General features: G+C 25.5%; 1 protein-coding gene across 6 annotated transcripts in view; it reads right to left on the bottom strand.

The window, feature by feature from the left end:
• Window positions 1-1,106: 1,106 nt before the first annotated feature.
• Window positions 1,107-16,894, bottom strand: part of LOC136975892 (hepatocyte growth factor receptor-like) — a 35,493-nt gene continuing 19,705 nt past the window's right edge. For all 6 annotated transcript variants that reach the window (XM_067271049.1, XM_067271051.1, XM_067271046.1 and 3 more), the window contains exons 7-20: window positions 12,981-13,116; window positions 12,762-12,898; window positions 11,689-11,895; window positions 11,343-11,454; window positions 10,952-11,224; window positions 10,368-10,523; window positions 7,612-7,861; window positions 6,028-6,189; window positions 4,302-4,388; window positions 3,404-3,588; window positions 3,183-3,292; window positions 2,942-3,104; window positions 2,716-2,852; window positions 1,107-2,546 (exon numbers count right to left, since the gene is read on the bottom strand). In XM_067271049.1, coding sequence (XP_067127150.1) covers window positions 2,351-2,546; window positions 2,716-2,852; window positions 2,942-3,104; window positions 3,183-3,292; window positions 3,404-3,588; window positions 4,302-4,388; window positions 6,028-6,189; window positions 7,612-7,861; window positions 10,368-10,523; window positions 10,952-11,224; window positions 11,343-11,454; window positions 11,689-11,895; window positions 12,762-12,898; window positions 12,981-13,116 — 2,311 coding nt within the window. In that variant the 3' untranslated portion in view covers window positions 1,107-2,350. The remainder of the gene's footprint in view (window positions 2,547-2,715; window positions 2,853-2,941; window positions 3,105-3,182; window positions 3,293-3,403; window positions 3,589-4,301; window positions 4,389-6,027; window positions 6,190-7,611; window positions 7,862-10,367; window positions 10,524-10,951; window positions 11,225-11,342; window positions 11,455-11,688; window positions 11,896-12,761; window positions 12,899-12,980; window positions 13,117-16,894) is intronic.

The raw sequence follows: 16,894 nt of genomic DNA, 5'->3' as shown, positions 1-16,894 counted from the left end.
ATCCGAATTAAATCGTTGGTCCTTTATTGGTATGGAGTAAACCCCCGTTAAAGATTGTTACGGATATGACAAGAAGAGAGAAGATCGGAACTCTTTAACGGGGTTTACTCCATACCAATAAAGGACCAACGATTTAATTCGGATATTGTTTATGTGGGAGCTACTTTACGGCACTTAGGGCAAAGAATCAAAGAACACCAGTACTCGATTAATAAGAATCTGGACAGTACGGTTCTAGCTTCATACGCCAAGCAACAAGATATTGAGGTATTGTGGGACCAAGCTTCCGTCATCAAGCCGACGAACAATAGACATACAATCAAACATCTAGAAAAGCTAGAAATATATAAAGCCCAAGAAAAAACGGGATGTATCAATCATAGAGACGCGGATTCTTTATCAACCGCATGGAAATCGTTTTATAAAGATAAACAATAACAACATACAAGAGTGCGGCCACGTATTTTTGTTTACATAATTTTATTCATTTATTCTGTATATTAGGCATCATGCGCGATATATTTATAGTCGCGCATGCGCATTTATATTATTTTCGTATTTAATTCTATTTTATCGTTCTTTTTTAATTTGAGTTGTAACTGAAGATGACCGTTGAAAACGATCGAAAACGTTTTTATTTTTGTTAAAACATTTGTGCTGGACAATTAAAGGTGATAATTTTCATATTTATAAGATTAGTTGGCGATTTAATTAATTTAGACTAAAATATATAGCAATGTTTTTTTTGTTGACATTGCTATAAAATTCAATGTCAACAAAATAAAGATAAATCAAAAATAAAAAAAGAAATCCATTTTCATTATTTTCTTCCAACATATCACATACTGCTATCTGCTTTCTTGGAGACAAGTTATAAAAATTTTCATTAATCCTCAATACTTCCAGCCCATCTTTAGGGATATCAACAGTAGTGATAGGAAAGATGACCATGATCAAAAAGAAATAATTTTTTTTATATCTTAATCTCCAAGAAAACAGATAGCTGTATCTGTATTTCCAACAATTACTATAAATGAAGTTTGCATTAATACTCAGATATAAAAAGGTCATATTTCATGTCATTTTGATAATATATTTACAGAATGTGAACAAGATATATTTTATTTGAAGTACTGTACATGCAATTTTTATACTTTAGTTTTGCAATAAGTAAGTGTATATAAAATAACAATTACAATATAATCATTTAAATTTTTGGAATGTTTAACATATTGTATATTAATGGTATTATTGTTGTAACTTTTTATGTATTGTATTTTATCTTTCAAACTATATACTAGGTAGATAAATTTTTAATAATTACTAAGTATAATAGGTATTGTAATGATAATCATTATATGATGCATATAAAACCTCATAGCATACAACATTTAAGTAGGAAATATTTTTTAACACAATATTATTGTTTTTGATAATTCTCAACATTTGAACTCATTTCTTAATGATATTTTACAAAATTCTAAATTATTTGTCTGATGTATAGTTTAAAAAATAACACAATTTCATCATTATTTTTAAAATAAGTTTATAAACTATTTAAAAAACATATGTACAGGATGATTAATGGGATCAAAATGTCCTAAAATGAATTCTTTAAAAAGGTGTTTGTGAGAAAAGAACATATCCTTTCAAAGTTCCTTATTCACATAAACACAAATTGTTCAAATATAAATTTCAAACAAACTCAGTCTTTTTTCACTATATACACTTGAAAGCAAACAAACATTCTGAAATAAATATTGCTCTCTGAAATTTGTGACTTTTCCTCATAAATGAGTAGCACATCATTATAAATATTTCTTCCTAATATATTCTTTTAAGATGGCAATAAATCCATGTTTAAAAAAATGACTAGTTATAACATTTTACAAAAATATTTTGTAAATAGTACATTATGATTAAAAACAGTCTTATCACAATTCCAAAGGCACTAAAATATGTCACAAAACCTTTGTATTTCATTGTTTCCTTCACACACTAGGAAACACTAGCGAAGTTGATGGAAATGGAAAAATGTAAATTTCTCAAAAATAAAAAATGGTATCCTTCTGAAGTTACGTGATAGATACATATTAATCTGTGTTCTTATCACAATTTCAAAGGCATTGATATATATTTGTTGTAGACTTTTGTTCTGTTGAGTGGTGGTACTTGTCAAGACATTTCATGGAGCTTTCTGTAGAGACAGTGACCTTAGTGGAAACACTTCAATAATGTCATGTGTAATTATCTCTCCAAAAGCTTGAAGTTTGTTGTACTTAAATATATTGTACAGTAGAAACCATTTTGTTTATGCATGTACCATCTTTGATTCAAGTACAGAAGTTTTTCAAAATATATTTCCAGTAGCTTCCACATCTGCCATTGCAGAAGGATAATTCACATATGTAACATTAAGACCAACCCGTTTTTGCTTGCTTTTTTGTTCTAACTTGGTAATTACATTTTGAACATCTGATTCTAACTCTGTAAATGAAGGCCTCTTCTTTGGATCTTCAGACCAACACCGTAACATGATATTATATCTAAAAGAAAAAATTTTCATTTGTAATAAATCACTATAGAATATTTTTTTAGACATCTATGGTATTAAAAATTGAATTAAATAATGAAATTTTCATTGAAGTTGATAAGTATTTATATTTATAATATATAAATATAATAATGAAAAATATGAAGAGAAGGTTAACTTACAACATGTCTGGACAATAAGAAGGTTGTGGCATTCGACGTCCTTTTTTTAGATAATGTAATATATCCCAGTTATCAACATCTGGATATGGTGTAACACCACGAGTCATTAATTCCCATAATACCACACCAAAGGACCACTAAAATAAGATAAATTTATTGATTTAATATAATACATGTATAAAGTAATAAATAATTATGTTTTGAATTTTTGACTTGTCTTACTTACCACATCAGTTTTAGTATTATAAGTTCCTTTTTCTAAACTTTCTGGTGCCATCCATTTAACAGGCAGTTTAGTTTTTTTGTTATCACTGCTGTAATAATCTCTTTCATATATGTCTCTTGACAAACCAAAATCAGCTACTTTAACTGTATGATCTTCATCCAGCCTGAATTAAAATTAAATTATTAATATATTTTCTTTACTTAAAGAATATTACAAAATTATAGTATGATATATTGTTTACATGCAATTCCTTGCAGCTAAATCTCTATGGACAAATTTAAGATCAGAAAGATACTTCATTCCGGATGCAATTTGAATGCCATATTGCAATAAATCTTTTACAGTGGGAGACTGTAAAGTAAAATTAATAATAAATTAATAAATGACATATTTATTATTAATAATATAATACAAGAAAATTATTTATGGGATACAAAATTATTTTTAATACTTAATACTTACATGGTTCTCATTACGAATATATGAGAGTAAATCTCCAAATTTCATGTACGGAATAATAACCATTGGAGTGCCTTCTGCTTCAAAGCAAACTCCGATGAGAGTTAATACATTATGATGATGAAAATCTTTCATCATTAATCCTTCCTGAAGAAATGACTTAACATCATCTTCACCATTTGAAGCATCTTAAATAAAAATATTTATATTTACATATGTGGAAACAGCAATAATAGTTTTTGTAATGTTTAATAAATATTAACATAATTTTATTGTATTGTATTTAATTAAAAAAAATATTAGTCAATTAAGATTTTTAAATAGGATGTTTTAAAATTCTAACTGTTAATTAAAAAATTACAATTTGTTAAATAAAAAAATAAAATATAATTAAAGTAAATATATATATATGAATAATATGGTAAAAGTAATTTGAATTTTACCATACTTTTACCATATTATTTATATATATTTATGTATATATAAATATATATAAATAATATGGTAAAAGTAATTTGAAGTTGTGAAAAGCATTTTAATAAATCATTAACTCTAAAATGCAAATAAGTTTATCTTAGTAAAAGTATCATTTGAAAATGTTTGCTAATAGTAAATGTTTTTAAATTATTAAATACATGTATTAATTAATTTTAATTGGTAGGAAATATTACATGATTATGAAATGATGTAAATTGTTATCAGATAATCTTGAAATGTTTTCACATATTTAAATTCTGAATGTGCTTCAATTACATACTCTCTTTAAACATAAGACCCAATCCAAACCAGAATCTGATTTGACTAATTTTTTATTGTTAAAAATTTCCAGTACCTATTTAATCTAAATAATTATAATTTATAAAATAAACTTTATATATTACATAATATCAAAAATCCTTACTATTATGCAATGTCTTTACAGCTACATCAATATCATCTTCTTTTCCAGGTAAATGAAGCTTTCCTTTATAAACACGACCAAAATGACCTATAAAAATAAAATGATATTTATAAGATTATTGTTTTTTTTTATATGTATCAGTTCATAATATGTATTTATGCCAATACACATCATTTGAATCATGTAAAAGTTTGTATCCAAAAAATTTAGAAAGTTCCTAAATCACCCATTTTTTAAAATTATTTATATTGTTCTAACTTTAAAATTATTTTTAAAACTAAATACAATATAATAATTTCACTTCTTTAAGTGAATTAAATCCCTATTTATGAAATAAAATTTGTTTACCTATGAAGACCAACCACTGCCGAATTATCGGGCTAGCAATTTGCTAGCCCGATAATTCGGCAGTAGTTGGTCTTTATGTATAACGGGTTAGTTGTTGTTTATTTATATATTTACCTATGAAAATCTATGAATAAAAATCTATGAAATATTGTGTTATACTATGATGATTCATACAATGAATCCATGTACTGTGTCTATCTTTTTTTCTACTTACTGTATTGCAATATAAAGTACCTGCCATTTATTGCTCTGCTGTACTGCAATGTAAAGCACGTGTTTTAGTAAAATGAAGACTAATAATAATAATTGATTTACAGTTTTAGATATTTTTCTGAATTAATAAATATTTATATAAGTCATTTAGTTTTATTTAATCAGCACATTGATTTGATTAAATGTCTTGCAGTTTTTAAAATAAACAGTTTGGATGTTATTTTCAGATTGTTATGACATTAAAAAAATATAATATAAAAGTTATTAAATCAATTTTACACATTTAAAACATTTATTATTATTATTTTGATAATGAAGATAGATAGATAATTTTATTTAAACAATTCAGTGGATGAAACAACATCAAATGATTATTATAGGTATCATAAAAAGTGCCACATCTAATTGGTTTAAGGTGCTTAAATTGATTAGATCAGAGAAAGCAACGATAAGTATTCCAAAAATGTTTATCTTTCACCTATTAACTGGGTTCTTTTTGTCTTTAAAATTTTGAGTAAATGTTTGACATTTTTTAGCATACTTATAATCTCATTTAGATTATTTACTTGTTTAAGTCCTTTATCTGATTCTTGTTTAAATAATAATCACTTATATTGTAATATTTTTAGAACAGTGTAAATTTTTTGATTTTTTACTTGTATAACGTTTCACTGGCAAGGATTTTAGTGAAAAGGTATATAGAACTGGCTCTTTGCTTATTCCTTTTAATAATATTTGGCTATATGTAATTAACTGTCTTTTTAATTTTTAATTATGCCTTTCAGATTAAGAACCAATTTGCAAAATATACAGTGAAATAAATTATTAAATTTAGAAAATTTAATACTCTTTCAATCATTCTTCAATTATTTCAGAGCTACTTGTAAAATTGTTGTCTCTGTTTTAAAACCATATTTTTTATTTGTATTTCAAAGCTTTAAAAGACAAAAAAAGAATTATTGACAAATTTATTTTCTGTTTAAGTCTGGCAATAAGAGTTTAAACAAAATTGAATGTATTTAAACATATTTAAATTCTTAAATATAAATTTGATTTCTTAAAAATAAATTAAAATTATAAATTTATAAAATTTATAAAATTATAAAATTTATAAATTAAAATAAATTATTTTAATTTATAAAAATATAATTTTTAGTATGATTACCTTGTCCAATAACATTTCCCAAACTCAAATAATCTCTTATGACAAATATGTTTTCTGCATGTAATAAACGTACAGTTTCATCATCAACTTGATAAGTTAAAGGCGAGTTTGGAGAGACAGGAGTTGTTGTCGATTGATTCCTTCCTCTCATATCTAGATAATCTAAAAAAAATATAATAAAAATTTAAAAACTATAAAATATATTTCTTATAATTTATTATTTTCAATATTATAGGAATTTATTAATATCATTTAAGATTTCTCAGTTAAAATTAAGAATTTTAATACAGAAATTAATTGTATCTAATTATAATAATTTATTAATGGATATATGAAATGATAACAGACACACATTTATAAATATAATTAGTAATGTCTATCAAATAATATTTATTAAAAATTTAGTCTTGCAATTATTATATTGGTTAAACTTTAAAAAATAACTTGAAAAACATTATTTTTGATTAAACAGTATTTGCATTTATTAATTTACATTATGCATACTACAATTATTAATAAGCTGAAACTTAATAATAATTATTTAATGTCCAGTCTTTTGAAATAACTGTAATTTAATATTTAATATTAAAGTCTTTAATTTTAATATTCTGTAAAATTTTTAAATAAATTTTGTTTTAATTTTGTGATGCTATATAACAATCCGAGACTTTTTAAAAAATGATATGAAACATAATCATCATAAATGTTCAAATATATACACTAATACTCATAAGTACAAAAATATTTAAAAAAATAAATTTTCAATCTCTGGATTAAAATTAAAATTGTAATAACATGTTTTTGAAAATTATATTTTTTCAATAATAAATAGTGTTACAAATCTATTTTATCATTATATTTTATTTAATCTTGTTTATTATTAATGCGACTGCATTCTCATTTATGTATAACAATATAATATTTACATCAAATATAATAGCAATATTACAGAAACTTCTAGTATTGAAAAGTATAAATATAAATATTTATTAGTGAAAATGTTTGCTTTTAAACATTTATTTTAGTTTCTTACAGAAAAATTTTTTAAAAATTATATGACAAAACCACATTCACAACAGATTGAAAGCATAACTATATTTGATTACTAATAATAAGATACAGTATATTCTTGTTATATAACTTTATTAATTAAAATGAAATGTTACAAAATAATTAAAGAATGCAAAGTTACTGATTCAGAAGATTACCAAGCATGTAATGTATATAATGTGTTTGTATACAATAACGTGCATATGTGCATAGGTTTGTGTGTATATTTTTCCCAATATTTCTGATAATATGGTTAATTCACCAAGAATATTTTATAAAAAAAACAAACTCATAGAAAATATTAAATATAAGTTTAAAATTTAGATATGATCAAATAGTATCTTTCAAAAGATAGATGTAAAATATAGTTATATTGAATAATATTTATTCATTGATAAATAATTAATCTCAAAATCCTAGGAAAAATTAAATTACTCAGGAAAAATTTTCATTATTTCTCTGAAAGATATTTCCGTGAATAAATCCATACACAGAAATAATACATACACAAAAATAAAACTGTTTTGAACCTACCATTTGCTTCTTGTCGTCTTCTGCAACTACCTTGTCGAGAATCTGATTCACTTGTATATGATACTATTAAATCTGAATGCAGAGCCTTCTGAGATAATTTTCTATGAATAAGTTTAACTATTAAACCTGTTACTATTATTAAAACAACTATCACAGGTATAAGAATATATAATAATTTGTTGATATTTTCTTTTTCCATATCTACAAATTGGACATATCCAAGAAAAAATTTTTTTTGACCAGCAAATACCTGAAATATAAGATAATACATAGTTATGGATGTATCCATGAGTATAGAAAACTATATGTTAAAATATATAATACAAAATTTTAAATCAATCAAGTTAATTATGATAATTTTTCTAATATTAAATTGATTAGCTTGCTTAAAAATTCAAATTATTATTCTATAGCAGGAATGGACAACCCTTGATAGGCATGCCAATAACTTTTTCTGGGATACAATTCAGGGCTCACCTTAATTAAAAAATAGATATTTAATATATTTTCTGAATTGTATATTTTAACTTAATAGAATGCAATTTTATTCAGTAGAGTTATACTAAATAAAAATGTAATAAAGAAACAAACACTATCAACTATTTTAGTAATAATATGGGGTGTACTATAGATTACTCCCTATGGAATTTCAGGACTTTGATTATATATTTGAACTCAGGGGACCGAGACGAGTTCAACGATACCCTACTTTTGGACCGGAGACGAAAAATAAAAAAGTTATCATACCTTTTTCGGCGATCGCGCGATGATAGGGAGTCGCGTCGCTCTCCGCTAAGTCGGCCTCGCTATCGCGATCGGGAGTCCCGTCGCTTGCCGTTAAAATTGCCTTTAGTAGACGTTTCCCCCCTTTTTTTACTTTGTTCAAGAACTACCGTGAATCGATCACTAGTTTAGCACATGGCGGCGTGTGGTGGTGTCCATACGGGAAGTCAGTCGGGCCGCCATGTTCGCTGCCATAACCGAAATGGCGATCGCGCGATGATCGGAAGTCGCGTCGCTCTCTCCGCTCTCGTATCGCGTGTTTAACCCTCCGGGAGATGACCGTAGTCCGATGTCATGGTTTGCAGACTTTACCGCAAGATGGCAGTACTAGCAACTATGGTGCCGTCTTCATGAGTGCATTAAAAAAGTATGGTAAGTGAAAAGGTATGATAACTTTTTTATTTTTCGTCTCCGGTCCAAAAATAGGGTACCGTTGGACTCGTCTCGGTTCCCTGAGTTTCAATATATAATCAAAGTTCTGAAATTCCATAGGGAGTAATCTATAGTACACCCATAATATGTAATAAGAAAATGAAATAAAAATCCTATTTCCTAGACATCTATCTTTGCAACATACTGACTTACAAATTTTATTCTGTTCAGCTGTTGCATCATTCACCAGGCAACCAGACATGGAGTGATTACACTATATATATACTTAACATGAGAAAGTATTGGAATTATGCCTGTTTTGTTTAATTTCTCAGGTTAGGGTAATGATTAAGCCTTTTGCTTTTGCATAATTATTAACCAAAATAAATAAAAAAAAATATGCATTTAATTTAGTAGATTTAGATTCTGTCCTAGGAAATTTTTATACAAAAGGGGAATGAAGCCTGATGCAACATAACATTTCTACAATAAATTAAATTTGAAGTTCTTTTCCTGATTATTCCAATTAAAATTTAACTTTTTGTGTAAATATTTTTCTAGAATTAGTTACTCAATTACTAGTATATCTTAAAATCATTAAAAATTGTTTAATTTTTAGATTTCAATTATAATAATAATAAGGTTAACAAGTATAATTTTTATTTGATAAAATATAAGTTTAATATTGCTACTTAATGTAGAAATTATAATAATATTCTATTACATGTAATTAATTTAATTAATTTTAATGAAATTTCTTAAAAATATATATATATTAAAAAAAAACTTCACGAAAAATTACAAAAACTGCTTTACTGGGAGAATGAAAACTAAAATGCAAAAGTTTTTTTTTATTATAAAAATTTAATGTTTACTATAGTATTTATATACCCCATGATAACTTTAAGAATATAAACTAATATATTAAGCTCTTGTTGAGTGTGAGTTTGAACAACATAAAATTTCATTTTTGGGATTATTCATTAACTGTCTAGAACATAATTTGAGCTTATTGCCAAATTTAATTCCACTTCTATGTTTAATCCTTACATTACCTAGGGCTTATCTTCTTACTACTTTATATCAGATTTATATTATTAAAGTACAAATTAAATATTGTCAAACTAGCTATGGTCATGGATATCATGCTACCAAGTTTAACTACATACATCATAAAGTTCATGCTTTTTTGTTTCTCACTATCTACCCTTTATACCAAACTAAATATTGATACTGTGCCTCAGCCATATCTTATATAAAAAATCTGTTTGCAAAACTTGTTTGTTATTTGAAAAATGTGGATACATCCTTCCTTCTATTTAGTTCATATTCTTAGAACCTCTTCCAAAAACACCCATTTAACATGCTTAAAATAATGTATCCCAATAAAATAATTTCTATAATTAGTATCTTGAATTATGAAGATTCTACTGATATTAATCTACTAATTATTTTCTAAATATCAGCTTCTACTAAAAAAACACCAAATAATATTTAATTTTTAATTCAGATCTTAAACACTATTTAAATAAAACTATAAAAAAAATTAATCTGAGAAGAAAGTTTGTAAATATTGAATTAAAAATAATTTAATTGCATACCTCAACGGATACTTTAGAATTATTTTCAGCTGTCTGTATTGGAGGAATAATGCACCACAATGTATCAGATGTCATTCTTGTTACGTTGCAAAAATTATTATGTTCCAAAATAACTATAACATCTTTGGGTGTATGAGCAGAATTCAGATTTTTTCCCTTAAAAAAATTAAAAATTTTTAATCAGTGTAATCACAAAATCATATAAATTCATACATAAATTGTTTGATTTAACAAGAAAAACGTAGATGCACCAAAATATTAAAATACCATATTTGGTTATTAATAAACAGATTGTAAAATATTTCATTAACAAAAATTTATTTTTGTTAATGAAATAAAATGGAAACTGTAAAATACTTGAATTTCATAAACACTGCATTTAATGAAATATAAATTAAATAATGAAAATTTGATTATTTAGTTTTGAAGAAAATGCAATAGAGAAATTACTTTATTCTTATTATAAAGCATTACTTTGTATGTTTTTTACAACATAAACTTTATCAAATTATAAATAATAATTCTAAAAGTTTCCGAAATTTTATTTGAGAATTAAATTTATAAATTTTTAAAATTATACTTACTTTTATATCTAACAGAGAGAGTTCATATGGAATTTTTCTAACTTCTCCTTCATCATTAAACTTAAAATAAACTGGATCAGGATAGTATTGAAGATAAGACAATTCAGGATTATTTAAAGGCAACTCTCTTAATTGAGTAACACCGTCCATCAAAAAAGCCATATGTGTAACTACGGGAGCAATAGTATCAGCTTGAAAACGTAATCTTTCATGTTTTAAAGGAGGAACTGGACAAGTCATTTGTTTCCCAGTGGATCGATTTATAGAACAATTCTAAAGTTTAAAAAGAATACATAAACAAAATATAATTAATACTTGTTATAAACAATACAATAAAATTATTACTACACATACTTGATTGTATTTTTCATACATTTTAAACAGTTTTTACCTGAATAAAATTTATTTGTTCACCACTAGCAGTGAAAACAGCTTTTACTATCATCTTAGCATAAGCTACACTATGCAGATTTCTTCCTATAACTGTTATATTAGTCCCTCCACTAAAAATACAAACATTTTTTAAACAATAATGTAAAATATTTACTAAGACAAATTTTTATTTCTTATTTATATTTATAAAAATTTTTAACTAAAACATTACTTAATTAACAATCTATGGATCAGATAATTTCAAATATTGTTTTATGATATACATTAATAATATATCACAATACAAAGAACTTATACACTGGTTCTTTATTACTTAATAATTAAAAATTATATTTTTATATTACCTAATTGTGGCAACATGTGGTTTTATGTCAAAAATAATTGGATCTTCTGTATATCTATATGTCAGACCATTAAATTGCTGTCTATTGTCTTCATAAAAACTCAGCTCTGATGGTTCTAATTCTGCATCATCAATGATTACTTTCACTAAGTTTTCAGATTTTAAATTAGATGGACCTGATGTACATTTAATTTCATTTTCAGATACACTAAAATGAGGAAAAAATAAATAAAATTTAAAAATTATACAATGTATTATAAATATTTAGTAATTCTAATATGATTTTTAGTTTTTAAAAAGTCCTGTACATAGAAATAATAAATGTATAACAAATCTAATATAAGAATTTACTATTTGTATATTATATTGAATATTAAACACTTCAATGATGAATATTTGAATTGAATATTGAATACTTCAATCAAAAGCCTTAAATTGTATTCCAGTAAGGTTTAATTTGAAAAAAGATTTTTGACTAAAGTTTTCGATCTGCAATTGGAGATATTCTTTAGGTCTGTATATTCGATTGAATATTTACACCACAAGAAGTTTTAAAGAAATTGTTATACAAACATGACTAGAAATAACTTATGGTAATTATCTACAATTAAAATGTAATGTTTAGTATATTAAAATTATCTATATACAGCAGGAACGCCCGTACAGTGTAGTATGTGCCCCCTTTTTGTCTCGGTTTCCCTTTTCCTAATTACCAAGGGGGCACCAAACAACAGACAATTTGTGACTTTTAGCCTATTCTGTAAATATAAAAGAAACTAATGAACGAAATTTGTCTATTGACCCCAAGTAACTTCGTCATATGTTAACCAAAACCCCATTCCTTGTTTCAAAGCCAAGTTAGCCCTGAGTATACTTTGTGGAAGTGCTGATCCTATGTTGAATCAGAGATTGAAGCTCCTTGCATAATGTACAATGCCCTTTTTTCTTTTTACTTGTACCCCCCTTTCTCATAGTTTGCAAAGTGCCACTGATATACAGTAGCCTATATATATATATTTTTTCTTTAATTGCTACAGCTATTTACTTAAACATACAATTTATGAAATTAAGTACCTAAATATGTTACAAGCAATACCAGCAAGAGTAATATTTCTAGATGTTCCTATATTTAGCATTTCACCTCTTACAGTAACATTAGTTCCTCCAGATACTGGTCCAAAAGCTGGAATAATGTCATATACTTTAGAGACCTAGGGAAAAATGTAATTAGTTGAAATAAGAATTGAACCAAAGTAATAATCAAACTGATCACAGAACATTAATCATACATACAATATAAGAAAATTTCTCGGTTGAAACTGCAGTTCCTTTAATATCAAAATTCTTGATGTTCCAGTTAGTATCACTAACTTTCAAAACAACTGATCCTTGCTTTGCACCTTCTACCTCTCCAGTCTTGCATTGAATTCTATTAATATAATAATAAATTAAATTAAATAATAAATAAATTAAATATTTTTGCAACTTTATCCTTTTGAAATAATATACTATAATTTTAACTATTCTAATTATTAAGAATCTATTATTTCTAAATGATGATATTTTATCTTTTGTTAAAAAGTTTTTTTTCAAAATTGATAAAACAATTTTTGAAAAAATTTCAATGAAACGCATATAAAAATTTTAGTTAAAATTCAGTTATAAAACATAAGCATAAAGAAATGCATTGCTTATAAAGGAAAAGAGTAAAATAGCCTTTTTTTTTTTTTTTTTTTTTTTTTTTTTTTAAAGTCTTGGTCTGATTTAATATGGATACTGGAAGAAAAAAGACATGAGGTTTCACTAGTCTTATGCTTTACAACTGAGATAATATTTTAGTTCAATTATTAATTTATTAGTAATTTACAGTGTGCATTATTAATAAGTTAATCATAGCTCCATAGTTAGATAATAAATACATTTATAATTACCAAGATAATTTGATTTCATATTACACTTTTTAAGTCAATTATTGAGAAATATTCTTTTTACAATTAATTTCTGGGGTAAGAAAATCATTCAAAAGATAATAAAATAAGTACTTTTTGTGGAAAATTATTAAATCGAGTGTAAAAAAAGACAAAGATATCATAAAAAACAATAAGAAATCATCCAAAATAAGAAACATTAGTTACTACATTAATTATTAATGAAACGTAATAATAATTCCATACGCATCTTAGATTAAATATTATCTTAAATTCAAGAAATAAATTTTACATAAATGTTTTAATTATAATTTTTGTCGTCGAGTTGATCGTGTCAGCTACTAGTTACGTCTATCATGTAACTGTATATGAGACAATTTTCTTTATCAACAGCCATTCTGGTTAAAGTGAGTGATCCCATTTCGTAGAAAAGTGCATTCCTCCAGCGTTTGCTTCCGTAGTCTACTAACGTCGATATTCTACGTACTAAAATAGTTTCTTATGTCGTTATTTGTAATCTCTAATGGATTACAAATACTGTATAACTAGTTAATATATAAACTTATTACGCGCTAATAAATCTATATATTCACGGAAATTATATAAAAATCCGTGCAAACTTCGTAATTGCGTAACAGATACTTTGAAAAAATATCTCATATATAATTTCTATTGTTATATTTATAAAATTTATATTTCATCACGATTCAATATAAGAATTTTCGCATTTATAGATTTTGTGAATTTCTACAACCAAATAAAAAGAAATCCATTTATCGTTAAGTATTAGATAAAAGTTCATGAGTCATTGAGTGCATTTTAGTAAAGCTGAAGTGGTTCTGGCATTATTAAAATACCTAAGTAAAGCAAACTAGGCCAATTTTAAGTGTGTTTATTAAACATATAAAATTAATAACTCTGTATCTTAACTAAATTTGATTTATTTTCCAATAAAAAATATTGCTTTTTACAAAGTGACATTATAAGGATAATACATTAGTAATAATCCGAATCAATCTTCTCTCCTTGTTTTTAACGAATGAGAAATTGAATTAAAGAAATATGATTTTTTCTAATATATTTTTTCGTGAAAATATTACCACTTACAATTTTTAAAATATTAATCACTAAATAAATCTTTTGTTACTAGAAAGCACTATAGAAAAGTAACTTAGTCTATGTGTAAATGTTTGTGTACGAAAAACATTGTGCAGTGAAATAGAAAATTGATATTTTTTAATGAAGAGAACTTGTTAATTATTTCGAAAAATCAAATCATAAAGTAATGGAATGAGTGCGAATTTTTTGTAAGATTATTCATATTGGAAATTATATCCAATACGAAATTTTTACTTCGTTTTCCTGCTATAAAATTTGTTTCACAAATATTTAGTTATTTAAAAGTTTTGCGTTATGATTAACGATTTTCAAAAATTAATTTATCATTTAAAATAAGTTACAATCTATTTTCCAAAAGAACTTAAATAATTATGATAAAATTAAACGAATTTATTTGAATAAAATCGAAAACCTCCATTTCCTCTAATTTCTTCTATAGCCTATGGCTTCAGTTTTATTTCTTCATGGGAAAGCGCAATAACAGTCAACACAATTCATTTCAATTTAGATTAGTTTGGTTTTAACGCAAATATTTAATAGCTATCCGCAACAATTAATGGAAAATATTTTCATTTTATGAATAAAAACAGCATCAAATTAACTTTTAAATGGATTGTTATTACACTTTCAATTTTGAAGTATTTATATAATTGATTTATATTTATTTAAACAGTGAGAATTTACAGGTCTACAGTTTTTCAAATTGTAGCCAAATAAAGTAAACTGTTATTGAGAATTTTGTCAAACTTTTGTGAAGATTTATTAGTTCGTAATAATGAAAACATGAGAGGGAGAGAGAGAGAGATTTCTTGGTTTTGTCTGTAATTTTTAAAAGGATGGAACATCTTTGATTACCTATCATATACTTTTTGGAGATCTGCAATTTGAAAAAATTGTAACCTGTAAATTCCCACTGTCGTCCGTCTGTCCTTCATTAATCTCGAAAATGGAGTCACATAGATAGATAGATAGATAGATAGAGAAGGCCTTACCTCTGGTATAGCCAAGGATAAATGGGGGAATAAAGGTAAAGGAGAGGGAGGAGGGCAGAATGAAGGACAGGTGAGAAGAAAAGAGTGGGAGGAATCTCATGATGCCAGGCTGGGAACCGTTTACAATCAAAAGGGGTGTGTCTAATGTTACTCAAAGAGCCCCCAAGGCGCTGTGTCGGCAGAATAAACACGGAAATAATAATACAATAACAAAGTACAAACACCGCGTGTATATAGATTAAATAGAACAAGATTACAAAATACCCTGGAAGTATGAGCAGAAACAATTGTAATATCCTAAATAAAAACCAGGGTAGAGAAAATGGAGTCAGATAAATGAAAGACAAGACCAGATACGGAAACCTTAGGGGCATGAGGCCCCAATTAACTATATATGAATGTCCGATGCAAACCGGAAGTCACGTTATTTCAGTTCAAAAATTTTTCCCTGAAAGGTGTTAGGTAGATGACTGTATTGTTAAAGGAAAAGTATGATGTACAGGGGCAAGCCACTACTAATATGAGGCTATGAGGTGGAGAGCATATATTTTAAATGAAATAAAAATTAAAAATATGATTAAAAATTGCATCCCAGCATTGTGACGATGTCACAATAAATAATTGCTCGTCTTTCTTTTATTTTTAAATCTGAGATACTGCAATTGCATCTGTATAGTTCAGAAATCACGTCGAAGACTTTTATGCTGTTAAAACAAAAGTTATTTAATAGTATCTTATTTTTTCATAGCCACAGAAATTAAAATAAATGAATGACAGATAAATTTTATAATATATACAGTTTTTAATGATTTTCTATTACTATTTCTATTTTTTTATTTTTAACTTTAAAAAATAAATAAACTATATTTATAACTTTAAAAAAATCACTATATTCAAATAAGTGGCTACGATTAGATTATAGAATAGAACTATATCAAAATTAAATAAATAATATAAACTTTTAAACGTACCGATACGTTGCTACAAGCTCTAAATATAAAATAAAAATCTTTAAAATTTGTGATTAATGAAATATACAACTAGATAATATTTTATGACATAACTTATTAAAAAAGAATATAAGGAAACTATACTAGCATTTATTGGAAGAAATTTCATTGAATTTTTTTCAACCAGATAATATGCATCTAGTTAATTAACTTATCTT

The sequence above is a fragment of the Centruroides vittatus genome, unplaced genomic scaffold, assembly GCF_030686945.1.
Source record: "Centruroides vittatus isolate TY-2023 unplaced genomic scaffold, ASM3068694v2 contig_391, whole genome shotgun sequence".
NCBI classification, from domain to species: Eukaryota; Metazoa; Arthropoda; class Arachnida; order Scorpiones; family Buthidae; genus Centruroides; species Centruroides vittatus.
This window is presented reverse-complemented; position numbering and strand designations above follow the sequence as displayed.